We start from the raw sequence: 26,946 nt of genomic DNA on the forward strand, positions 1-26,946 counted from the left end.
AGGAGGCATCAATAAATCATCCGTGATATCAGCAGTTCTTCCCAGAGGATACAGAATACATGCTTGTATTATCTCATCTGGCAAAGCACTACTATATATGCAAGTATATGCACTGTATATGCAAATGAAAATGCTGGATTTAGTGTATAGTGAGTGCTTTTAGTCTTATACGTTACAATTACAATTTGCAGTCATTTTGTTTCATCCTTGGATTTAATGTCATAGGATAATAAACGTTTTCCACATTAACACCTGACAGTCTTTGGAAGTGCAAGCCTTCTTTTTTTTTTTTGCACAATATGTCGCTTTTGTTACAAGTTCTCACAATACTTGACAAATAATGACGGTTATGAGCACAGACTCATAATGGCCCTCTCAAGTAGGATTTTTAGTGTTTTATGCAAATACAATGTGCAAGCAACTTGCCCCCATCAGTTACCTTCAATGGGTTCTTTGTCGGCATTGGCATAAGTAAGGTGCGCGGTGATGCCCAAGGAGCAGCCGACGGCACAAGATTTGATGCAAGACGACTTGAGCAGCAGTGGATCCCACGTGGAACGGTTCCTCAGTCCAACCATCTTCTCAGCTCAGGGCACCAACAGTTCTGAAAGCACAAATCCGCGTGTGACCTAATGTGCGCATGTTAAGTGCCTCTTTTTCCATTACGTCTGCATGATCAATTAAGCATGCATTACAAAAAAAAAAAAAAATCAAACAATGGGTTTTGCTGAAAGTGGTTTTTTTTTTTGGGCAGGGGGTCTCCAGTAGATTTGACATTGGAAGTCAATATGCATGTAAAACATGTATTTTTATGTACATTACAGGGCAGCTCTTAGACAAGTGCATAACTCCTTTTCCTCCGGCTCTTAGCGACCAGCGGTTTTGTGTGAGAGGCTCCGTCAATCATTAACACCGCATGTCAACACTCACCATTCTATGCATCATGTCTCACATATACCGGTGGGTAACCTGTATGCCCATCCACTGCCACAGAGCCACTCACCCCTTACATGAAGAAGACCACAGGAGCGCGTCAACAAACAAACTAAAAGTGCATGTAAAGATTCCATCTGACTTTGAATACATCAGCCCAGACTTGCTCACATTTACCATGAATGTGTGTGTACACTTTGGGGTGTGTGTGTGTGTGTGTGTGTGTTTGCCGCGATCCAAGTAATGGCCTTTTCACGTCTACCTTTCCAACAAGACAAACAGCCGCCATCTGGTTACTGTTCTCTCACTTCATAACGGGCAAATAAATCGCGGTTTTGTTAAAACAAGGCAAACTGAAACACAAACACTGGAAAAAGTGCAACTATATGAGGTTTGTCTTAAAAAGTGAATACTGGTTTCTTGTGTACAAGTTTGCATGTGGTTCTAGAAAACCAGTGTCTAGTCGAGGGGGCCATATCCATCCCACTGCATTACTTTCTGTGGCTAAAGCACTAAAGCAAATAAAGTGTCTCTACTCCACGTCTTTGGCTAAATTGGTTTAATGTTTTAATTTTTGCAGAACGAAATTGCAATTTCTCTTCATCTTTAATATATATTATATGAATCTTTGTGCACAAAATCCAGAAAAAAAATTTAACAACCAATGCTCAAACCCCCCACCCCACTGAAAGGCACAGAAATGCCATTAATCGATTAAGGCTCCCTCTCACACACACACAAAGTGTAATTGTAATGTTTTTAATAAGTCAGATAGCCCTCCATATTGTTTACAATTACGGTTTGCACACCACCATTAATTCAATGTGGCGCCGTCTTGTATGTGGTGACTTGGCCCACAGGTGACACTATTGCAGTCATGTAGACAAACATAAGAGTGACTGCGTTATTAGAAATAACTCATTAACTCCTCATTAACTCATTAATAAGCTATTAGTAATTAGTTTTTTCTGTATTTGATAAAGAACACGTTTGTAGCTATTATTAAATTGTCTGTCTAGATGTGTTGCTGCACCTTTAGCCTTCAAATATCTGTTCCGTAAGATGCCACATAGAGGTTATTCATTAGCCCGCCTATGGCATTTGTCATCATGTTAGCATTAAGATAAAGTGTTCCAAAGCAAGGTTTTGTGGTTATTTGAAATACAAGAGACGTAATTCAGTTTTTTTACGTTTAGTTTGATTGTAAAGATTATTTAAGATTAAACGACAACTATAAATGGGAATAAACAACTTGGAGTCTCTTTTTTTTAAGAACACCTGCAGCTGTATACTTAAATACTGTGGTTGCAAGACACAATCTTTGACTTGTAATTTTATGTATTTATACCATATCATTGTTAGCCACTAACGTTATGCACAGTTTTTATGTATTTTAAAGTTAAATCTTTACTTAGTTAAATACAAATGAACAGTCCTTAGGAACTGATTATTTCACAAACCACAAAAGGGAGCCCATGTACTACTAATGGTACCTGTAACACAATTTGAGAATTACTGAGCAGATACAATGTGATGTTTTTATATAAATAAAGTCCAAAAACATTACTACAATAAATATATAAATATATATGTGCAAGTACATCCGTCTAATAAATAATCCAGGTTTACTGACTGCGCAGTTCAGTGCTGAATATGACAAAATGAGGCAGGCTGTGTCCAAACACGCCATCGTAGCATTTATCTCCTTACGGCTTTCCCAAAGATACAAGTGTAGGACTTTATAGCACAGCCTTTATTTTCAAAGTACATTTCCCCCACTGTAACTTTACCAAAACAGTATAAAATAGACTTTAAAAAAAACCTTACATCAAAGTTTGAGACCCTTCTCACAATATGTGACCAGAATTCATCCAATGTATGAACTGCCATGATGTATGTCCACAATGACATTTTTTTTTATTTAATTCCCTTTTTCCTTACCTGCTCGCATCGACACTGCAGAGATGATTACCAGCTGCTCGACGGCGAGCCCACCACTTGGCCGCAGGCGAACACACGACAACGCAAAGTGAGGCACAGCCTGCTTCTCATCCAGACAATTGGCTGCGATGGTAGCAGTACCATAATTCATGGCTAATGGCCTGGCCAGAGAGGGAGAGAGCGAGAGAGTGAGAGAGAGAGAGAGAGACATAAAGGGTGAGGGAGAGGGAGAGTAAGGGGTGGAGTAGGAGTCAGTCAGGGAGACGCTGCAGGCGACAGTAGGTGAGCAAAGAAGCTGCAAAACAGACAGTACTACTCATTTGTACTGTACTTTCATTCTTCTGCATTGTGAGAAGTTTTGAATAACCCATTTCAAAGAGTGTTAACTTATCACCATAGAACATTTACATAACTTGGAAACAAAAATAAAGTTTAAAAAAAAAGTCTCAAGGTGCGTTGAAAGCCAACGAATAAAAATTAAAGGTGGGCTTAAATCAATGAAGTGGGGAGGGAGAGCTTGCCTAATATGCACTTCAACGTCATTCCATAAATTGGGACCGTTATCCCCTCGAAGCCTTTGCTTAGACTTCAGAACCTCACATAGTCGAAAGACGAGCAGCGGAATTTTGCGCCCACTCCAGATGTTTCGATGACAACTGGCTGACTTCAACGTAAAGTGCATTACAGTAATCCAGCCGAGATGCAACGTAAGAGGCGTGGATTACTGTTTCAAATCGGTGGTGTGCAAGAAAAGGTTTCACCTTTACCAGCTGTGTGAGATGGAAAAAACACTGACTTCCCAAATCACTTTGTAAACCGTGTCCAACTAAAAACCCGAGTTTGAGACCGTTGGCATCACTAAGTCAAGTGTGCCGAGGGACCCAAGTCAACAAGGAGGAATTTACAAGGGAGCGAATACCATCACTTTGGTTTTGGTTCCATCCTCCCATTTTCCATCCATCTATATTCTGTTTCTGTTCAAAAGACGAAGGTGTATTTTTGTTCTTAAGTGGTACATAAATCTGAGTGTCGCCAGCATAGCAATGAAAGAAAATACGACCTTGGGGGCAAGCACATATAAAGAGAAAAATAGCAGTCCTAATATTTTATTAAAACACAAACATTCCAAAAATACAGTAAATGCAATGGCCCCAAACCTTTGCACTGCATGTTAATTAGAAAATAAATTTTCTTCTTGATTTTGCCATTATTAAAGCTTACATTTTAAAAAACTATTGCCCAAAGGAAACCTATTGTTTAGATTGTTAAAGCAATAACCTACGCTATTAATGTCGGCATTGATGCTGACCAGTGAAAAAGATAAAATAAATAAAGGTGCCTTTACAATGCAATTCATACAACTTGTATTAATATACTATATTAAAGCCAGTGCACAATGCATGTTTACTGAATAGCGTCATTGTTTGGTAGAAAGCCTGCAGGTGGGTGGGGAATGAGAGCAAAGCGCATCACATGAGCGACAAAGGGGTCACACTTGGTGTCTGTTTTGATCATCATTGCAGCTTTAAGTTCCTAATAAAGGGGCTGAAAAATCATTATACTGGAGTAAAATTCCACACACGCTTGTTCAAATTAAATGAGACCACGATAAATAATTTGTAAACTTTTTACATTATTGCGACATTACAACCTATTCAACTCAGCTATTAAAAAATACATTTTTGAGAGGGGAACTAAAAAAAACCCAGAACTGAGATGATGTAGTTGCACAAGCTCTTATACCTGGGATATGTTTGTGTTTAGAGGTAAGCAGTCACATTCAAAGTCATGTCCAAAGGGAGTCAGCCCAATATGCCACAAGTGTTCATATTAGGTTCTAAGAGGGTATGCACAGCAAAATTATCAGTTGTTTATTTTTATTCCTGAGTGTTTTTTTTCAAGTGAGTTATACAGGTAAAGGTGTAAAAAGTTATTTAAAAAAATGATTATAGTCTCATTATCTTTGCATCATAAAAACTTGGAATTTAAACAGGGGTGTGTACACTTTTTAAATCCATCGCACATGCTCATAGCCTCACTAAAAAGTCTGCGCAATACTGCATATTCCAATATTGTGACACTAGATGTCAGCCTTCTCTTATCCACTGCATCACTGGCAGAGATTTTTTTTTTTCTTTTTCAATCACACTGTACATTTAATTGCTTTTGTGTGGAGTAAAGTCATTTAATGATTACATTTATTATTATTTTTACCATTCAATGATGTCACCATCACATCAAATAAAACAAATGATACGCTTCAAGAATAGCAATGTCTGATTAGACCTTGTCAGGAAAATGCCAATTCTGGAATCTTTTTTTTTTTTTTTTTTTTTTTTTTTTTTGTGGGTCAGCTTGAACCAAGTCAAACTGAAATTAGAATGATCCAAAAGAGAAACATATGGAGAAGGAAAAAGAGTTCACTATCCAAAGCATAAGACAACACTTTTTCCAGCGTTGTATGTGTCTACTCAATGAATGGGTTTTTAGATATGAAAGATTGTGTTTCCAATAATCCTTTTTACACACGTTTATCAGGTTAGGTTCCAAACCACCCCATGCAATAGATGAAACCCACAAAGTAGTGACTTGTTTATATTATGTATACATATTTTAAAGCTGTAGGAACGTCCACAGACTCATTAATCATCCCCACCCTTATTAACCATATTCTTTTAAACACCTTATGTACTCTTAAATAACTTTCAAACGCCGAAACACTATAGCAATGCACAGTAGCATTGTACATTATAAACATTTTAATCCTTGTAATAAGTATCAATGAATTTTATTTATTTGATTGTTTTATGCTAGGAAGCATTCATCTTAAAACACCTACAAAAATTACAGCATCCACTCCAAATCACACTATATGCAGAATTGGGTGCGATGTTATTATGGGTTTGGTTGGTTTGGGGAAGCAAACTACACTGAATTTGTAATACAAGAACCTCGATATAGCAAGGGAACACTGTCGCTCATTATCATCACTTGGTTTTGGTAAACATCATAAAGTGATGGTTGGTGCACATTGAAAGGCAGTTGCTGTCAAACTTTGAGTTCATAATAGATCTAATTAAACACAAGGCTAACAATGACCCGATAGAGACGTACGCAGACGAGCTGCTTGACTATTGTCAGAGGCTTCAAGTGTTTGTCTGCGCTCACGTTGGGAAGCTCTTCTTCTCCCTTGCGTACCCCACTGACCTAGATTTCAATTGTTTTCCACCCGAGACAATGGGAGAAAATGGTTTCATAACCGAAGACAATATCGGGGTGTTATTCAACCCGATTGTCGTCAAGGTCCTCAATGTAGCGCATTGTGTTGTTTCTTCTCACTTTGTGGAAAAATGCTCCTCACCAATCATCGCGCTGCTTAGCATTTGATTTACTGTAACCTCCAAGCAGACGATCTTTTATTATGCAAGACGTCCACTGCATCATATTAACAGCCGTTTGAAATATACATTTTTTCACTTTAATGCGGTTAAAAAGTAAAATATGATGGTTAGGAGAGGATCTTGAGCTTCAAGGAAGAACTTAGTGGATTATTGGCAAATGTTTTAAGGATGCATTTATACAAATCCAGCTATTTAGTGACACAGAAATACAGTAGATACTGTGTTTAACAGGTAGCCATGAAGGAGGACCTCGGCCCAGCTTTTCTACGAAATATACGCAGTTTTGGACATCATCGTAATGACTAACAGTTCCTTGTAGATGGCGATGTTACATAATTTTGGATTTGAAATCAGCACAGTTTTTGAGTAGAAAATAAGATTCGGGAGTGAATCTTGTCATGTTTTTTTGTTTTTCCCAAAAACATGCAACATTTATTGGGCACTCTATATTGCCCCTTGGTGTGGTTTTGAGTGCAGCTGTTTTGGCTCGATGCGTCCTGCGGTTGGCTGGCAACCAGTTCAGGGTGTACCCTGCCTCCTGCCCGGTGACAGCTGGGATAGGCACCAGCACTCCGGCGACCCTCATGAGGATAAGCGGCTAAGAAAATGGATGGATGGATCTTGTCATGTCAATTACCAAGAGAGAAATGGCAATAACGAAGGCCTGACAAGTTTATGGCCCTCAGTATGTATACTATGAAGAGAGTAGGCATAGTGGGAGGTAGTAGAACGTGTGTGAGAATAGATGTTGCAGCTCATGGAATGAATGACGAGCACAATAGGAAACAGCCACTGACGTTCAACTCAATCCGTGCAGTACAGTATGTCAGTGTTGCTCATGGTGTGTTTCTGAATTATATATCTGTAAACAAACTATTTTGCCATCAAACGCCCTTTTGCAGTTTTGTTTGATAGTTTGAGATGTCCCAAAAGCAAATGTTTCCCATTCATAAAATGCCAGTCCTTGCCACTTTTTGTCCTAAAACCATTGTTTTACTTAAAACAACCTGGTGATTACGAAAAGGTTAGAAATGCGTAGAAACAAACTTTTTTTTTCCTGGTGAAAAAGGAGACTATGCTTTCTTTTGGTAGTTTTAATGCTGAAATTGTACACACTACGCAATATTTTGAGGGTCTTGGGTGATTAGACAAAATGACTGGAAATATGTGAATGGCTGTCATAGAAAGGGTTAAGAGTTAGGCTTAAAACCTAAACTTTGTATTTGACAGCAAACAAGTGGGAGAAACAACGAAGAGCTTGAAGCCCATCTGCTTGTTATTAAGTGAGATGCATTTGTTGCCGCCATCTAAGCGTTCGTATCCAACAATTTTGCTTGCAAGAAATAAAAAAGAAAAACAAATAAAACGTTTGAAAAAAATCACGAGATGTCTAATATGTTGAAAAACTTCTAAGTCTGATCACTCTTAAGTTAAAACTGCCACTGTAGTTTGAAAAATCCGCTGCTGGTTGCATGCAGTGACGAGTAACATAAAAAGAACATCCATCACTTGATGTTCCTAAGCACTCGTGTACGGCATCTTTATGTAACAAAAGCAGAGTTCAGCAGAGAAAGACAAAAGTGATATGAACTGACAATATTTTAATGGGGGGGATAAAAGAGTGTAAGTGATCAATGGAGGCGGCGGCCAAGTGATGCCCGGGGGACGCCTTTGATGCGGGCGTCCTCAGAGAGAAACCGGGGTACAATGCCCTCTTTGAGAGGCACGGAGAATGGCAGACACTTCCCTCTCTCGCTGTCTCACCCCCCCCCCCCCCGCCTCCCCCGCCTCCCTCCCGTGGCTCGCCCCCTCCGATTGACGAGCTCACGCCGCGTCCGGTCAGTTCGTGGTGCATTCCTCCCCTCCATTTTCACATCAGCCCATATCCTTATCGCTCTAACTTTCTCCCTCTTCCTCTCCCATTAATTCATTCAAACACCACTCCCTTGCCTGCCGCCCAGCCAATCAGCCCGCCGTTGTCCCCCCTCCTGCCGCCCCCTCCCCGTGTGTCTCCTTTCACAGAACCAAACCTCTTTGTGATGTCCAGCCTTGGCAAGTTTTGCCCGATTTGCTGTCACAGTCTTAATGAATTCATGTGTTTGTGTATTAGCCCTGCATGGGAGCATCTCTCCCTCCCCTCCCCTTGCCTCTCCCTCCCCCATTCTGGTCTTCCCCTGGAGACTCAATATATACCAGTGGAGCAATCAGGACGCACTTATTGTTCCTCTACCTAAAATTACAGACAGATGCACTGTGCCATAGACAATCAGGAGGAAGGGGAAAGTCTTTTGCAGGGACACCAACCTGGATACGGTCAGGCCGCAGCAGCCCAGCATCATCTCGGCATTCTCTCCGGCGTCCCGGCGTGTCTCCTGGCCGTCGTCACCGGACGTCCCGTGTTCTGACACCATGCTCGTACTCGTATCGATCCTGTTCACGGGCTTGGACTGCTTAGTGGCAGCTCCGGCTGGCAGAGAAGTCTACAGGATGCCCCAGAGCGCACTCAAAGGTAAACACTCAGCTCTCACCGCTGCAAAAATAGGAGTCAAAACAGTAAAGTTAGCTGATGGTTTTAAAAGATAAAGCACTACACAACGCTGATGATACTGTTGATATTAATTACGTACAGCATGGAGAGCCTTTCTGGTTCAGGATCAGTAAAATGTTACTTTTGTACCTTAGACCTGTGCTTCCCAACTCGGGCCAAGATTCATACTTTACATTCAGAAAATCTCATGGTACAACATCAAATGTGACAAAAGTTGTATCAAATGAAATAATGACCATCTTGGCTCAATTTACTTTTATTTGAACACATGGGCATTACTCTTGAATGAATGACACCATTTACTGTACTATACCTTGGTGGCATTTGTTGTTGAACAAACACTACACCTGATGATCTCTCATGGGACTCGACTCATTGCAACAACATTGCGCTGGCGTCGGCCCAAAATCTCATGTCCAAATTTTGTAAATGCCATTTTTTTTACCCCACGAATAAATACTATTATCAGTCCTCACGTGGGTGACTTACATTTTCAAATTACCCATCAACACAAAGTGTTAAAAATGTCTTGCTTTCATCACCCTTGTGTACAACCCCTGGTAAAAGCGATGAAATATTATCCCATTTAAAATGAGGATGTAAAGTTTCAAGAGCAAAACTGATGAGCAAATCTTTGAGAGTTCCTAACTCACGCTGCGAGGGCCAAACCTCCCAGTGGGCTGCCTGTCCGTGCCCCCCCTGGGTCCGTCCATCCATGCCTGCCAGCCTCTGCCCGCTCAGCGCCAGCCCTCTAATTAAGTACTTCAATCAACATTTCTGTTGTGAGTGTCCTTCCTGTGATGTTGTCGGGCGCGGAGGGGGGAGCAGCAGGGCCGGCGGCCCGATTGAAGTGTGTCTGTCGAAAGCCTCGGCGGCGCATTGAGCGCGAGCTAGCCTCCCCGACGCGCTGCCAACAAGCTCAAAGAGCCGCATCAGAAGAAAAAGAAAGGGCGAGCCGTTCACAAAGCTGCTTTGGTTTCTTGGGACTAAAATTTGTGAAAACCTGGTCAGATTTCCTCTAATGATGGACATAACTTGCTACCTTGTAGACTAAAAAGCATCAAAACCTTGAAGATGGCTTTGAGTAAAGTCACATTAAAAGGACATATTTTTTAGCTAAGTTGTATGTAATCGAAAAAGTGAACATGACTGTCAACTTCACTTTTAACTTTTGCCGATACAGTATCAGCAATTCAGTTTTGCCAAGTCAAAGAGAAATTTTAGATATCTGCAACTACATTGTTCCCATCCAAAATTGGAGTTTCAGATATCTGCAGTGTCATTTCACAAAGGACGAATGACGTCACTTTGGCAATTCAGTTACAAATATCTCCTGGGTGAATTATCAATATGTGCAACTGAAATGTAATTGTAATTGAAGATATGTTTGATTGACTACAATTGAAGATATAAACGCCCCTTTTCAGGAATCATAAATTAAGCTACGGTGCAGATTTCTGTAAATGGAAATATAACTGGCCAAAATAACAAAGTAGCTATTTCCAACTGGACTCTCTTTAATGTTTGGTTTCTGTCTTTGTCTACTGTAGCTCTGTCTGATCGCGGCACGGTGGTTCTGGAGGCAGCCATGACCAGTGCCCTGTCCGCTCTGGACCGAGCATCATCCGAGAGAAGTCGAGCGGAGGCTGGCTGCAGGGGTTGTGCTCCCTGCTTGTTTCAGGACTGCGGGCAGCCCTCTGGATCTTGCAGTAAGACCAGCATTCATCCTGGCTCTCTCAGAATAACCCATTACCACTGACGCCACAATCTGCGCTCCACCAGCTTCTCCCCCCAACGCCTTATCAGAACCCAGCTGCGATGTCATCGTCGAGGCCCAGAAGCTTCAAGACGAAGCCGAACGGAGTTGGGCCCTTAGCCAGGCCTGTGCTTTCTACCAACGCCGCTGCCAGGCCGGCAGCATGGACAAAGAGAGCTGCATCAGAATCATGGGAGAGAGTTGCGGCGCTCGTGTCCTCCAGTGCAGCTTGCTTAACACGATGCAGAACCTGGAACCCGCCACTCAGACGCATGTCCAGGGTGAGTGAACTACTGCAAACGTCTGATGTAGATAAACCCATTTTTTACTGTCATAGGCAAAGAGCTCGTATTGCTTAGTTACGGCTACTTGAATTAGTGACACTTCCCGATTATCCACCTGTGTTTGTCCCCGCAGCAGTGTGTGGTCAGAGGTCATCTTCGTTGCACAACGTAACCCAGCCTCGTTCCAGGATCGTGGGCGGGTCCTCTGCGCCGCCAGGCAGCTGGCCCTGGTTAGTCAATCTGCAGCTAGAGGGTGGACTGATGTGTGGAGGAGTCCTAGTGGAGAGCTCCTGGGTGCTCACCGCAGCACACTGTTTTGCTGGGTAAGGGTGTGCAGAGTTCCTCAAACAAACAATACGCTCACCGGACACTTTCGTAGATGCAGATTTTACAGTACAAAATCTTATAACACTAAACCAAAAATTCTCAAGTTAAAATTAATTCTACTATGCCAAGTAGTGTGAGACCATTTAATTGTTCTGCCTGTCAGAATTCATCAATTTTCAAAGCATCCATCCATCCATTTTCTTTGTTGCTTATCCTCACGAGGGTCGCGGGGAGTGCTGGAGCCTATCCCAGCTGTCAATGGGCAGGAGGCAGGGTACACCCTGAACTGGTTGCCAGCCAATCGCAGGGCACATTGAGACAAACAGCCGCACTCACAATCACACCTTTGGGCAATTTAGAGTGTCCAATTAATGTCGCACGTTTTTGGAATGTGGGAGGAAACCGGAGTGCCCGGAGGAAACCCACCACCCACAATTTTCAAAGCAATTAAGTAAAACTGAATGAATTCTCATGGCATCACAATAAGCAGCAGGCCAGCAAATAGTGAACAATTCATCCCCCCCCCCCAAAAAAAAATAATGATTTTATATATATATATACACTATTCAAGCAATTGAAGTTTACTGTCAAACAATGGATAGTTGAACACAAATGTAACAATAATCACATGGATATATTCTTTATCCTCTTTGAAAAGCAACTTACTAAGTCACTTGCACTGTTTCATACTGCCCCCCGGTGGTCAGACTGGGCACACAAGAAGGGTATTCAAAATATTGACCTTGATTCTTTGCCCACACAGGAGCCGAAGCGAAAGCTATTGGACGGCCGTGGTGGGAGAGTTTGACATCACCAAGACCGACCCTGATGAGCAAGTTCTCAAAGTCAACCGCATCATCCCTCATCCTAAGGTAGCTATATATATATATATATATATATATATATATATACCAAAAGTTCAGGGTCGACATAGAATTTGCTCCTTATTGTCAATTCAGACCCTCAGTCAACAGTAAAATATCTTGAATATGTTACAGTTCAACCCAAAGACGTTTAACAATGACATCGCCCTTGTGGAGTTGACATCTCCAGTGGTTCTGTCTGACCGAGTCACCCCAGTGTGTTTGCCTTCTGGGAATGAGCCCCCAACTGGTAGCCCTTGTCTGGTGGCAGGCTGGGGCTCCCTTTATGAAGGTGAATATCATCATTTATGCTAAGGTCACGACCTGTATGTTTTCCAGAGGCCAATAATGCACATTATCTATGTAGATGGCCCATCCGCTGACATTGTAATGGAAGCCAAAGTGCCCCTACTGCCTCAGAACACCTGTAAGAATGCATTGGGCAAAGAGCTGGTCACCAACACTATGCTGTGTGCCGGCTATTTATCAGGAGGGATCGACTCCTGTCAGGTGGGCAACACAACCAAGACGATGGTGATTTTCATTGATTAAATTCACTTAAGTATGTGTAGTTTCTAAAGTACTTTGCTAAAATAGGTTTCATTTATAGGATGGTGCACATAGTTATTCTGCCTTTGTGACTCCTGTAGGGTGACTCTGGAGGCCCACTGATCTACCAGGACAGAATTTCGGGCCGCTTTCAGCTACATGGTATAACCTCCTGGGGAGATGGATGCGGGGAGAAGGGCAAGCCCGGTGTTTACACGCGTGTGTCTGCATATTCTGATTGGATTCAGGTTGAAATACAGAGTACGTTTGGAGCAAGAAACAACAAAAAATGTTGTAATATCTGGAAACTGACAACGAGCATCAACATCTGTTTGTTCCTCCTTCGTAGAGGCATTTGGCAGCCGGGAGCCGACATGCCCCGAGCTTCTAAAAACTACAGAAATGACAGAAGACGAGCGAAGATTAGAGTTCGGCACACTTTGTCGCTTCTACGCCATCACGTGCCCCCCGGGCCAGTCGAGCAGCACTTGCAGTCGAATGGCCGAGGAAAAATGTCTCACCCGATTCAAGAAGTGCCGTAAGTCACATTCTTCCAAAAATATATACTACAATATGCAATCGGGATATTGTAGCATCTTCAATGAGGGACACAATTTTTTTGGTTTATTTGTGATTTTTTTTTTTTTTAACTCATCACCTTGCACACAGAGCTGCGTTCGTTCCTGCAGACTCTGCTGGACTTGCTCCAGAGCGCCGAAGACTACATCCGGGACAACGTGGATTTAACTTTCTTCACCCAGACTCTTCCTCAACTGGTGGAACACATCTACAGCACTGCTTTTCTTCCCAGCAGAGCCAAGAGGGACGTGGGTGGGAATCATGGTCTTCCGCAGATTAAAGGTACATAGTCCGAAAAACTGGTGACGTGCTTCCATTGTCCCTTGAAGCTTAAAATACATAACCATGGATCCCATGAGTACTAAAACAGAATAGCTCCTGTTGCAACAGGTGTGTTATTCATTGCAGAGCAGCAAGGTGGTGCTGTGGAACCAGAGGAGCAAGGTTCCTCTCCAGATTTGTTCAAGTCAGTGGGTCCCTCCGTAGAAGACTGGGAAAACTACCTCGTAACCATCGCTGAGGACATGGAGAAGCAGCCCAACAACACTTCCACAGATAGCTCCTCGCAGTCATCCAGACAGGAAGAAACAATTTTCTTCCAGGTACCAATATCCTTAATCTGTTTGGCTTTAAAAAAAAAAGAGTAATGAAGACTCAAATCGGGTCCTGAACTGATAAAAATTGTCATTGTCACTTTTTGTTTTTATTATTATTTTTTGTTGTTGTTGCAAGTATTACTTAAAATGTTGATCCTGAACATTGTAGTTCGTAAAATGTAAGGGTGGGGGGGGGACTGCCTTGCTAGAACACAAACATTTATGCATCTATTGGTCACTGTGTTGTCTCATATCAACTTTAATGGTTAAACCGTACTCCATAAAGAAAGACGTCAAAGGAAAGGAGGGAATGATATAAAATCCTGATAAAGACAATCGAATAAATTTTGGTATCTTTGTCAGCCCTTATGGCTTCTATTTCGGTAACCCGGTGTAGCATTTCCAGTGTGTATGCATCCAAATTAGCAAGGTGACAAGAGCTCTAATGTCAGGAGCCCACAATACATTACACAGCAGCACAACGTTGGCCGCCAAATCTTCAGAAGACGATAAAAACATCGCAGCATTGGAATATTAGAAATCAATTAACTTTCCAAACTTAAACAAGTAGGCATGGTGGATGACTGGTTAGAGCTTCTGCCTCACAGTTCTGAGGACTGGGATTCAAATCCTGGCCCCACCTGTGTTGAGGTTACATGTTCTCCCCTTGCCTGTCTGGGTTTTCTCCGGCCACTTCCTCCCACATCCCAAAAACATGCATCGTAGGTCAATTGAAGAGTCTAAATTGCCCGGTGAAAGTGTGTGAATGTTAATGTGAATGGTTGTTTGTTTCTGTGTGCCCTGCAATTGGTTGGCAACCAGTTCAGGGTGTACCCCGCCTCCTCCCTAAAGATAGCTGGGATAGGCTCCAGCTCTCCCACGACCCTTGTGTTGATAAGTGGCTCAGAAAATGAATGGAAGGATGGCTTCACAAACATTAATAGCAAAACAGTGCAGTACAGTAACCCTTTAAAAAAAGACAATCATTGTAAAGTATTTATTTGCATCTTATGTTGTTTGTACAGCAGCTGATCCAGATCCATTTCTTTCAGGCAGGGGACTCCTTGGTTCTTCATTTTGAGAAGGAATATCAAAATATCATCTCAGCTTTGCTCTCCAAAGTTAACTCCAAATCTGCTCCACCAGTTCTCCACTTGGACCCATCCTATCTCAAAGAAAGATCTTCCAAGCCTCATCTTCCTGCGACGTCTACCACAGGACCCCAAACCAAAAATGGTCCTTCCTCTTTACCCAAATCCCAGAAGGCCTTGTCACTTCTAGCAGCCCTAAGGGCAGAGATTGAGAAATTAAAGACACCAGGTGAAATGTTGACCAGTGATGAGACACAAAGTGAAACCTTTGTCCCTCCACCTGATGGGATGGTGGACAAATTGGATAATCTTGGAGAATCAACTGGTTCAGTATCAACGACACTTTCCCCAATTAATAGAGGAAATCCCGCAAAAACATCGCAGCCCGGAGAAACACTGCATGCCAGTAATCCATTAAGTCCCCTCAGAAAGCAAAGAAGCCTTCTGAGTAAGAGACAGACATCAGGACCTGGTGGGAAAGGTAAGCCTGCTCTGACAGATCGGAATTTTACGTCAATTGATCCTCTAAAACGTTTGAATTGCTCTCGCAGTTTGTCCTGGTGTTCGAGAGAGTTCACAACAAGTCAGTCAAGTGAGAGACTCATACCACTGGGTGCTAAGTATCCCAAACAAGAATCTTCGTATGAGCTTCCAGGAGGTAATTTATTCTTCACAACGACAAGATTAAGACGTGTTAATTTAGTGGAATGTGGGATGTTTATCTCAGTTTTTTTTTGTTTGTGATTCTCTTTGGTTGCAGGTTTTAGTTGATCTGAGCTCCAAAAACGATCGAGGACTTTATCAAGCAAAGGTCAAAGCTGTTGTGGGAGGACGACCTCTGACATTCTACAGTCTTGTTGGCCTCGAAAACGAATCATTTTACCGCAGTGTGCCGAGGATCATCTCCTTAGCGCTGGAGGCCCTCAAGACTTAACGTCAACGCAACCACAAGACGAAACAGCGAGAGACTGCAGACTCAAATAAGTGATGGTGGGCTCAGAGGACCCCGGTCATGAGACTCAAAAGCAAAGTTGTTGTTTCATAATGTGGAGCGTATCCTTCAATAGGATTCATTGTTTGAGACCCAAATTGTGGCTCTACCTAAAAACTATGAATGTATCTATCCAGCTATCAACTAGCCCTCACAACAACCTTGTCTAAATTATAAATATGTACAAAACTATAAGTTATTCTATTCTTCTTCTTGTCAGAAAGTATTTTACAAAGGTTGAGCCTCTTGTGAAGACATTTGTTATTCATTTCTTATTTATTTGTACAAAAGAAAAAAAAAGTGTATTTTTGTAAAAGCAAACGTATATACATGAATGACGTGTGTATAAAACTCTTATTAACACTATAGCACACAGGTGCCTGTCATTCCAGAGCAAATGTTAGATGGAAGATGTTTTTGCTAGCGTTGCCGCTAATTCGGCAGTCATTTACAGCGGGGTGAAGTGGGGGGTTGTGGGGGAAGGTATCAATGGTTCTGTCTCGACCACAACTCCCACTCTGTAAATCAGCACTGATTGCCTGCCACTGTGACCCAACATTGAACTCATCCCATCAACCATTTAAGAGTAAGCATGAACATCACCAGAGCAGCTGCTGTAAACGGCTTCTGTTCCAGGATGGGGAACTACAACAGGAAGTCAAATTAGGATGACATTTTCTTGTTGTGAGCAGCCAAATTGAAAAATTGCAATTTCAAAGGTTCCTAGTTCCCGCTTAACTAATGGACCAAAGCAATGCCGGTCTGTGGCAAAGAGTCTTTACACTCGTCTAACTGGTTCAGCTCGAGACCCTAAATCATGATATGTGTTATAGCTGTAAACGCACACAGCAATCACACCGGACACATCAGCGACATTTCCCCCTCAGGTTTGGAGGTGTTTGGAAAGTGTGCCGAATGTGTATTTTTATGATAGCGATAGCGAGCCACAAATTTGCCAGCAACATAACTCAATTTCCTCCAAGCTTGAATAGCCTTCACAGATACTGCCGGCAAATAAGCCACATTTAGCACACATTTACTCGACTGTCGCCCTTTTTTTTTCCCCCAGGGTTCATTCTTGTTGTTGTTTACTAAAGACTCTAGCTGGCTTTTGTGCTAAATTTGTCTTTCGCAGGTTTGTTTGCTTAATGTAGATGCCTGGCTGGCAAATAGTTGTGTCTGTGTGTGTGTTGTTGTTGTAACAGCTGACAATGCAGTACTGGAATTATAGCAGACTTGTGCTGGGAAACACACACAGACACACAATCTTACACATACACGCACGCACATGAACACAAAGGCAGAATCCCACTTGGTCCATTAAGTAGCATGCAAGTCTGCGATCGTAGTTTTGTCAGGCGGTTCAGCGCATAATCGCACAATAATGCATTCTCCACTCTGTGTGTCAATCCTCGTGAAGATTTTTATGATTTCCGCAAGAGGTAAGAGCTAATTTGCCGTCTGGTGCGCATTTCATTCCAACACAGAGACTGTTGCGTTTCATTGTGGCGTGATGTCCAAATGGACCTGTTGTGTTGTACTATATTTATGACGTGTTAAGTGGAGTGCGTTTTGCGGTCAAATCTGTTTTGTTCATTCTGTTGTTACTATATTAACAGTGGACAGAGCCCACTTACAGCAAGTTACAAGTTAACACCAATCAGCTACAATATTTGCAAACTAAAACTTACAGTGTAATTTGATCCAACATGATAGTCACAATATTTTAATGCTAACGATATCATAATACATGTGAGAAAATATCCAAGCATTTTGGTTCTCAAATTTTTAGACCTAACACCAGCTCTCCAAGAACCAACATAATGACCACAAGCACGACTTATGTCTAATAAAACTGGTATGCATTCCATATGTGGATCAAGGTAAAAACGAAGTACTTGGACATTACAGTAGTCAACACCTGTGTATTTATACAGTACAATAATCAAAAACAATAAAAGATACATTTTGATATCGATATTTTGTTCCACCCATGCTATTTAGGTAAATTAATAAAGTAGCTCGAGGCAGTGTCAGTCATAGCTTTGTGCTGCATTCTTCATAAAAGCCAAATTTATGATATTTTAATAGGTTCTCATTAGTTAATGCAGCTACAGCAGCACAATACCCAGAATTGGAATCGAAATGACAGAAGGACGACAGAAGAGAGAAAGATATTATTTCGGGATTTTTTGGGGTTAAGGTCTTCAAATATGGAAAGGAATGACAATCTTTGGAAGACTGTGGACTAACTCCTCATCCATCCTATAAACGACATTAATGTGTCTGGTGTGTGTGTTCGTGTGCAGCATCAGCCCTCAACCTCGAAGGGGAACTTTTCAAGGACTTAATGAAAGGGTACAACAAGAACGTGCGGCCCGTGGAGAATACTGGGGATGTCACTCAGGTGGGCATTAAAATGACCCTTACCAACCTCATCTCCCTGGTGAGAAAAGCTTTTTGAAAGGATCCTCACTCGGCACAGTCATATTTACAGATGATACAGGAATGATAATGAACATCTCTCCTCAGAATGAAAAGGAGGAAGTCCTGACGACTAGTGTTTGGATCGAAATGGTAATCTGCTTTATTTTGATGCCTTCTAAAACTTGATGGACCAAACTTGTGAGGTTTTTTTTTTTAGCCACCATTGTGTTGATTTATTTAAAAAAAAAAGCCTTGACTTTTTCACACAAACTTGAGATATGACGGCTGTTTTGTGCCTGTCCACTCAACTCACTTCCCAATAAGGAGCATTTTGACAGATGGAACACATCTTTAAAAAATCGTCTTCAAGCTATTTACTTACACTCCCTGTTGAGGTTTACTATCACACTAAAATAAAAGAAAGATAATTACAGCTTGTGTCATTAAATATGTCATCTGTATTTACAGACAAACTTTGCCTTAAGAATGCCCCCATTTGGTAAATGCTAACAAATCATGAAAAAAGCCATTGAAGGGCTAACAAACACCATCAATAGTTGCATAACTAACCAATAAACACAAACAGTGGAGCAACATAGACAATATCACAATACTCTCAGGCATACTTTCTTAATCCTCTGTGAAAAACAACATACTACTGCAATATAGTGACTCCCAGGACAGTAGTTCTGAAACTATTCTACGTTTTTATTCTGCATTATTGTATTATACTGCCCCCGGTGGCTAAGGTGAGCACTGAACGATGCACAAAATATTTTTTTGTATTCTATTTAATAATGCAATTTATATTTTTATAAAGTACAATATCAGCGGCGGGCGGAAAAGTGGATCAGCTGGTAAAGCGGCCTCACAGTTCTGAGGACCCGGGTTCGATCCCGGCTCCGCCTGTGTGGAGTTTGCATGTTCTCCCCGTGCCTGCGTGGGTTTTCTCCGGGCACTCCAGTTTCCTCCCATATCTCAAAATCATGCAACATTAATTGACCCCTCCGTGGATATTGCGCAATCCGCGTCACTGACCAATCAGAGGCCAGAGATCTGCATAAACCAAAGCCCGTTTTTGCTCCCGCCATTTTCTCAGACAACATTGCATGGTCCAGTATAGGTTTAGTTAGCGTTTTATCGCGTATTTGGGTTATTTAACAAAAAATATGGTTAAGAGGTGTAGTCACGGACTTTGTAATAGTGACGACAGGTATCCTGAAAGGCTAGTTGGTGGAGTTCGATTCGTACCCTTTCCAAAACCGAAGACCCAGTACGACAAATGCCTTCGATGGATCAAACTTTGTGGAAGACCGCATCATCAACTAAATCCATCTAATATCAACCGGAACACATATGTTTGCACGAAGGTATGCCCTATATTTGGTTTTCAATACATGTCTCGTATAAATGAATTAGCAGTTCTTCGCTAGCATAACACTGCTGCGTGTGAACGATTGACACACTTATTCTTTGTTGAGCGATATTTACCGATGATCGGACTGCACAAACGTGTCGCTATCTTGCTGGCTCACGGCCGAAGCTTAACCAGACTGTCTTTGCACGAAGATATGCCCTAAATTTGATTTTTAATACACGTCTCATATAAATGAATGAGACGTTCTCCGCTAGCATAACAACGCTACGTGTGAACGATTGACACACTTATTCTTTGCTGAGCGATATTTAGCGATGATCGGACTGCACAAGCGTGTCGGTTTCTTGCTGGCTCGCGGCCAAAGCTTAACCAGACTGTGTTTGCACGAAGATATGCCCTAAATTAGATTTTTAATACACGTCTCGTATAAATGAATGAGACGTTCTCCGCTAGCATAACACCGCTACGTGTGAACGATTGACACACTTATTCTTTGTTGAGCGATATTTAGCGATGATCGGACTCCACAAACGTATCGATTTCTTGCTGGCTCGCGGCCGAAACTTAACCAGACTGTGTTCGCGCGAAGATATGCCCTAAATTTGATTTTTAATACACGTCTCGTATAAATGAATGAGACGTTCTCCGCTAGCATAACATTGCTACGTGTGAATGATTGAATGAAATCAGAAGCATGGAGTCTGTCTCAGTTCAGAATGTATTGTATTGTATTTGCCATTTTTACTATTTGTCTTACGTCAGCACACATGGCGTGATGTCACTTCAGGAGGCGTGGTTAAGTGCCCTGTACGGAGGGGTCAATTGGACACTTTAAATTGTCCCTAGGTGTGATTGTGAGTGCGGATGGTTGTTAGTCTGTATGTGCCCTGCGATTGGCTGGCAACCAGTTCAGGGTGTACCCTGCCTCCTGCCCGTTGACAGCTGGGATAGGCTCCAGCACTCCCCACGACCCTCGTGAGGATAAGCGGCAAAGAAAATGGATGGATGAATATTAGCGGCACCGTGGGCAACTCGTTAGGAGATCTCCATCCCATATCTAAGTACCCCTGTTCAAATCTAGCCTCCCCAGTGTGGAGAGTGTATAGTATGTTTCCCTGTGTTTTCTCGGGGTGCTCCGTTTTACTCACACATTTGAAAAACGCACGTGGTAGGTCAACTGAAGACTCTAAATTGCCCATATGTGTGAATGTGAGTACGAATGGTTTGTTATCTATATGTGCCCTACGATTGTCAGGTGACTAGTTCAGGGTGCACGGCGCCTCTAGCCCAGAGTTACCTGGGATGGGCTACGTCACGCCCACGGTGCTAGTGAGGATGTGCTATTTTTGTTCTGAAAAATCCACATTACAGTAAACAAACAATGTTTTTATTTCGGGGAGGCTACATCATTCATTTCAGGGGAGGGGGGGGAGGCGTTTGAAAATTCACACAATAAACTCTGCTGCTATAAACGTCTACTTGCTTCTCCTCATAGAAATGGTGCGACTACAGGCTCAGGTGGGACAGACTGCCCAGGTCATCTTTATATAAGAACATCACGTCGCAGCTACGTGTCCCCTCCAAACATATCTGGCTTCCCGACATTATCCTGGAGAACAAGTCAGATTCATTCCACCAACTCACGCTCAACTATCACAGGTGTCCACGTTAAAGGTTCCTCACCATATGTGCAGTGTTGATGGACAATTCGAAGTAGCTCTGTACTGCAACGCGCTGGTGTCTCCTGACGGCTGCGTGTACTGGTTGCCTCCCGCTATCTACCGCAGCGCCTGTGCCATCACTGTCAACTATTTCCCCTTCGACTGGCAGAATTGTACCATGGTGTTCCGGTGAGTGGAGAGCTCAATGTTGACTGATTATGAGCATCTAACTAAAGATCCCTTGTACTTAGCAAGAACATTTTCAAGACAACTGTGCTTCCAATGAATTGCTGCAAATATACTCCTATATAGATCTGCATTAATACCAAATTGTATCTTTATTGAACTGATGAGGAAGGACTCTGGAGAATTGGAGCGTAAACAAAATCTTAATTCTGAACACAGCCATATCTCTGTGCAACCACATTATTTCAGCTGTTCATTTTCACTTTCCCTCTCAAATCGAGTTGTGAAAGAGTTTTGGACCACATTAATGCTGGATAAACTTTTGTATGAGTCTTGAAATTGATTCTTCATCTCATTTAAAATCACAAAAAAAACACCTACTTGAACAAGGGTGTGTATGACTTTTAGATCCGATGTGATGCTCACAGAGGAGCTCGCGATATAATTTGTGTCATTAAATATGTCATCATTTTATAATTTGCTGACTATGATGACAGCAAATTGATATACTGAAAGAAATGTACACATGGATACAGTACAATATCTATGTACCATAGCTGAAGAAGGGAAATATAGAATGTACTGCATTTTCGCATAATGCAGGAATGAAACATCCCACCCCAGCTGAGTGTGGGCAAGAAATTGGGACTGGTCGCCATCCAATCGCTGAGCAAATCTATCCAGTCACACTCACATTCGCACCTAGGTACAATTTAGAGAATCTTAAGTACATGCCATTACATTGTTGGAGGAAGCCAATGTTTAAAAAAAAAAAATGTATTGGTATCATCAACAGTGCCATTCATGATAAACATATACATTTTCAATCTTAAGTTATGTCAAGAGTGTCCTTTTTGGAGGTTAGTCAAATATAAATGGGTTTGGTTCCCCCTGCAAAAAAAAAGAAAAATCTATTCTAGACTTCTGACTCCAGTTCATCTAGAATCCTGGTTACAGGCAGCCCGTTCCCACGTCAGCTTGTCTTTGTGCCGCAATAGACCTCGCGGTGTCCAAACCGGAGACAAAAGTACCATTCAAGGTCGCTTTTCACGTTGCTGTCTTGTGAAAGGAAATAAATGTTTGTTTTTCATTGTGCTGGCAGACCATACGTCTTGTCTTTGTGTGCAGCTCCCAGACCTACAGTGCCAATGAGATTGAACTTGTTCTGAAAAAGGAGGAAAACCAAACTCTGGAGTGGGTTGATATTGACCCCGAGGCTTTTACAGGTCCAGCACATGAATGCCACTGCACATATTCTCTTCACTTATACCCACAATAAATGCAGTCGTTTTATCTTATATTCCCCATTTTGAATCCACATTTAGTTGTCATTGCCATAGCAACGTGGCCAATAAAGCACAGCTTAGTTGGTCCGTCGTGTTACTTGAAATTGGTGGCAATTAAGAAGTTTCATCTATGTTACGACAACACCAAACTGTTTTGCTTTGTTTTCTACCTTCACTAGAAAATGGAGAATGGGTCATTAAACACAGGCCAGCGAAGAAGGTGATTAACAACCAGTACACCAAGGATGACCTGGAATACCAAGAGTTGGTCTATTTCCTCATCATCCAGAGAAAGCCCCTCTTCTACATCATCAACATCATCGTTCCTTGCGTGCTCTTTTCTTCTCTCTGCCTGCTGGTTTATTACCTACCCGCCAAAGGTCTTTCTTTTTTTCTCCTCAATTGTGCAATGTGCAGGAAATTTGTTTTAGCGCAACATATGATGAAGCTTCTCTTCAGATCACGGCGCAGTTGACACTCATATTTGATATTGTCTCTCCCGCAGCCGGTGGTCAGAAATGTACCATGTCTATTGCCACTCTTCTTGGCCAAACTGTGTTCCTCCTCCTCATTGCCAGAAAGGTTCCGGAGACATCCAAGGCGGTTCCTCTTATTGTAAAGTAAGCCTGAGCGTAACTTCAGATGACAAATTTCATTTACACCTTAAGATGGCGTTCATCTTCCACCACAGGTATCTCATGTTCGTGATGTCTGTGACAACCATGGTGGTGATGAACTGTGTGATCAATCTCAATGTCTCCCTGAGAACTCCAAACACTCACGTGATGTCGGACAAAGTCAGAAAGGTGATGCCATCTGTCACTGGGTCTAAATATCACACTTGGGAAAGGAATCTTTAAATTTAATAACCGGCTGAGAGTATTGACTGGTATCCATCCAACCTTTTTCTTTGCCGAGGGTCGCGGGGAATGCTGGAGTCTATCCCAGCTGTCAGTGGGTAGGAGGCAGGGCACACCCTGAACTGGTTGCCAGCCAATCGCAGGGCACATAGAGACAAACAGCCACAGTCACAATCACACCGGGGGGCAATTTAGGGTGTTCAATTAATGTTGCATGTTTTTGGGGATGTGGGAGGAAATAGGAGTACGCAGAGTAAACCCATGCAGGCACGGGGAGAACATGCAAACTCCACACAGGTGGGGCCGGGATCGAACCCGGGTCCTCAGAACTGTAAGGCCGACGGTTTACCAGCTGATACACCGTGCCGCCATTGACTGATATATTTTCCCACTAATGTCCCTCCTCTCTATCTTCGGTTGAGCCTGTGCTCTATCCTATCCGAGAACAGGTTAAGTAGCATATACTGTAAATGGATAACTATGCCTTGAAATATGTAACACATAAAAGGATGCAACCATCCGTGGATAATCATGCATTGCTTTCCTCCTCAGATATTTCTGAACGTTCTGCCTCAGCTGCTGAGGATGCACATGCAGCCCTGGATGCCAGATCACGACACCTCCGCTAAAACCGTCAATGGTGACACTCAAGTCAACGATAGCAACAAAGTACACCTGGTCCCATGCCGGCGCCACAGCTCGATGATGTTGATTAATAAGGCGGAGGAATATAAACTGAAAACAGCTCGGACTGAACTCATGTTTGCCCGACTCAGAGAGAGAAACGGACTTATGAAGTCAGTGTTTGAGACGTTGAGTAAGTATGCTGATGAGTTGGTTCCTACTAACATCGTACTTTTGAGGGCGTTGATATCAGGTTTGCTTTGAACCTAGACAAAGGCCTCGAAGGGGTAACGGCAGAGCAACTGAGTGTGAGCCTGGCCAAAGCTGCCCCTGAACTCAAGCAATGTGTCACTTCGTGTACACAAATCGCTGAGATGACAAAACAGGACAACAACTTTCAAAACGTAAGTTGCTTTCTACCACTATAATTTTTGATAATGGTGATGTCAGAGCTAGTCAAGGTCTTCCACACCTTATCCTATGGTCTTTGCTTTGTTTGGAACAGAAAATTGGAAGCACAGAATTTAGACAGAAATCACTCATGACCGTAACTAGTAATAATCTTGTTGTACCTTTCAGGAGAATGAAGAGTGGATTCGGGTTGCTCGGGTCATTGACAGGGTCTGCTTCATTTTCATGGCTCTGCTCTTTTTTGTCGGGACCATTGCGATCTTCCTGTTGGGCCACTTCAACCAGCCTCCTTCTCATCCCTTCTTGGGGGATCCCAAGAAGTACCTTCCCATAACCAACAATCTCACGGAGGTACTCGATACCAGGCCGTGAGTGGACCTGTTGGGGTGAAGTGGGTCACCATGTGAATCCTTTTAAAGTTAAATCCTATACGTCAGTGTCGGTCATTGTGTGCCGCTGTAAAAAATAAATAATATTGAAAGCGGTGTAAGCAGGGGTAAGTCACATACAATATCTGAAAGTCTCAAATCTGTTTCATCAAATTTAAAGCAAGTCCTAAAAGAAGCAAAATTCAAGCCAAGTCGCCACTAAATTTCAAGTAAGCCATTAATTGGGTTAAGCAAGTCTTAAATCAAGTCATAAAACCTTCAATTTTCTTAATCTGTTCAAGTTTATGGTGCAGTTATAGGTCAATGTTCAGAATTGTTGCCATTAATAAAAGTAATCATCTGATGGTATAGCTTCATTTCTCAAATGTTTCTCTGATGGGTACTCTCCATATTGGAAAGTTTACACATGACTAGATTTTCACTTCACAGTGCAAGCTAACCTCTTAAATAAAATGTTGACAGAAAAATAGGGCTTGAATTTCACCCAGTTGCCACCATCTTTTTGTGAAAGGACTTTTATTTGGATCTCCTGTGACAGCTGTCATGTGTTTTGAGTTCTTTTCGTTTATTCCATTTGACAAGAAGGAGCAGTGAGTCACTATGCTAATACTCGATGCTAACTTTAGTGGGTGGCTAGCTAGCTGCTACCAAATCAGCCTAAAATTGTCTAAACCCTGGCAAAAATTTGTTGGTTTTTTTTTATTAGGCATTTTGCAACAATTTTCCTGAAACTGTCACAAAAAATGGCAAGTAGTTAAATGCACTTTTGTCGTTGGATAGATGGATAATTTCTATTTAGAGAGAGAATCAAACTCAACCACACGCTTATATCATTTGTAACATTGAGGATACTTTTACACATTCTCTGCCAAAATGTCAATAAAAATGAAAATACCAACAAAATATAGTGTACAGTCATTTGACACTTGATGCAATTAAATGACACCCATTCCCCACATAATTTTTTTTTTTTTTTGACTCAGAATTTTGGGAGAGTAATTTTAGCCTTAATGCTTGTCGCTAGTTATTCAAAAGTATAGCGTCTTATTATCGGGTTATGGTTTTAGATTGTTGGTTGATATGTTACATTATTACGTGTTACTGTACATGTACATGTTCCACTTTTGTGAGCGTTCACAGGGTTGAAATGTTCCTTGTCTGTACAGTTTTATTAAAGGGCTCATGAGGGCACCACACCAGTTTGGAGTCTTTAATGAATTGTTCCAAAAACAATTTCTCTGACCAACATTTCTGTTTGTCAATATTTTTTTTCAGGTCTTGTAGATGAAATAAATAAATAAATAAATAACCGGTGCAGAGATGAAAGAATGTTATGTTTTCCTGTTGCATTTTTGACAGGCTATTCCGATCTCTGCCTTCCTCTAGAGAACTTCAATTGTTCTAACTGGCACCACCAGTGCCAACTAATCTTTGGTCCCCAACTTGCCACCTTGGGACCTCCAAACCAAGTCCTAATAGAGACAGAGACACAGTACTGTCCTACCGCCAAAAAACAGACCTAGTGCCCCCCACCTCTGTAAGCAGGACTTCAATTATACGGCTGAGTGGTGCCATTCGGGCCCTACAAAAGGCAGATCCGGGTGGTTGGCATGGCGACAGAGGCGGGAAAGCAGATCTTTCGACACACAGTCACTAAGCCAAACATTGCTACGTGAATATTCACCCACAGAGGGACAAGAGGGTTGGTGTTAAACAAACGCAACCCAGTCTTGACATCATGGACACACAGCTACCATAGTTTGGTTCTTCGCACACTTCCAAAAGATTTCGGCAACAAGGATGAAGGCTGGCAACTGAAGGTAGGGAAGGAACTTCTTAAAAACATTCTTTTTACTACACTACTT

At 42.1% G+C, this 26,946-nt stretch overlaps 3 protein-coding genes across 8 annotated transcripts in view; 2 read left to right on the forward strand and 1 right to left on the reverse strand.

The window, feature by feature from the left end:
* The window catches only part of vwa5b2 (von Willebrand factor A domain containing 5B2), a 52,638-nt gene that overhangs the window by 16,992 nt on the left and 8,700 nt on the right, over positions 1-26,946 (reverse strand). For 2 of the 6 annotated variants that reach the window (XM_061840484.1, XM_061840478.1), the window contains exons 1-4: positions 24,854-24,989; positions 8,580-8,805; positions 2,875-3,035; positions 440-604 (exon numbers count right to left, since the gene is read on the reverse strand). In XM_061840484.1, the coding sequence (XP_061696468.1) occupies positions 440-578 (139 nt within the window). In that variant the 5' untranslated portion in view covers positions 579-604; positions 2,875-3,035; positions 8,580-8,805; positions 24,854-24,989. Of the gene's footprint in view, positions 1-439; positions 605-2,874; positions 3,036-8,579; positions 8,806-9,476; positions 9,953-10,978; positions 11,066-24,853; positions 24,990-26,946 lie in introns of those variants that run through there. The other 4 variants (XM_061840483.1, XM_061840482.1, XM_061840481.1 and 1 more) reach the window with 4 other exon arrangements.
* prss56 (serine protease 56) lies at positions 10,137-16,087 on the forward strand. The gene is made up of 13 exons (XM_061839575.1): positions 10,137-10,532; positions 10,606-10,860; positions 10,997-11,186; positions 11,954-12,062; positions 12,189-12,345; positions 12,421-12,563; positions 12,704-12,863; positions 12,952-13,140; positions 13,272-13,463; positions 13,590-13,783; positions 14,806-15,349; positions 15,420-15,526; positions 15,629-16,087. Exons 1-13 carry the CDS (start codon positions 10,412-10,414, stop codon positions 15,800-15,802), a joined length of 2,535 nt encoding a protein of 844 aa, XP_061695559.1. The 5' UTR covers positions 10,137-10,411; the 3' UTR covers positions 15,803-16,087.
* Positions 17,201-25,065, forward strand: chrng (cholinergic receptor, nicotinic, gamma). The gene is made up of 12 exons (XM_061840486.1): positions 17,201-17,301; positions 18,169-18,305; positions 18,392-18,436; positions 21,160-21,284; positions 21,359-21,514; positions 22,640-22,737; positions 22,977-23,177; positions 23,303-23,417; positions 23,489-23,603; positions 24,210-24,474; positions 24,552-24,685; positions 24,861-25,065. The coding sequence occupies exons 1-12, from the start codon at positions 17,244-17,246 to the stop codon at positions 25,062-25,064; spliced, it is 1,653 nt and encodes a 550-aa protein (XP_061696470.1). The 5' UTR covers positions 17,201-17,243; the 3' UTR covers position 25,065.

Source organism: Syngnathoides biaculeatus, chromosome 13 (genome assembly GCF_019802595.1).
Source record: "Syngnathoides biaculeatus isolate LvHL_M chromosome 13, ASM1980259v1, whole genome shotgun sequence".
Lineage (NCBI taxonomy): Eukaryota > Metazoa > Chordata > Actinopteri > Syngnathiformes > Syngnathidae > Syngnathoides > Syngnathoides biaculeatus.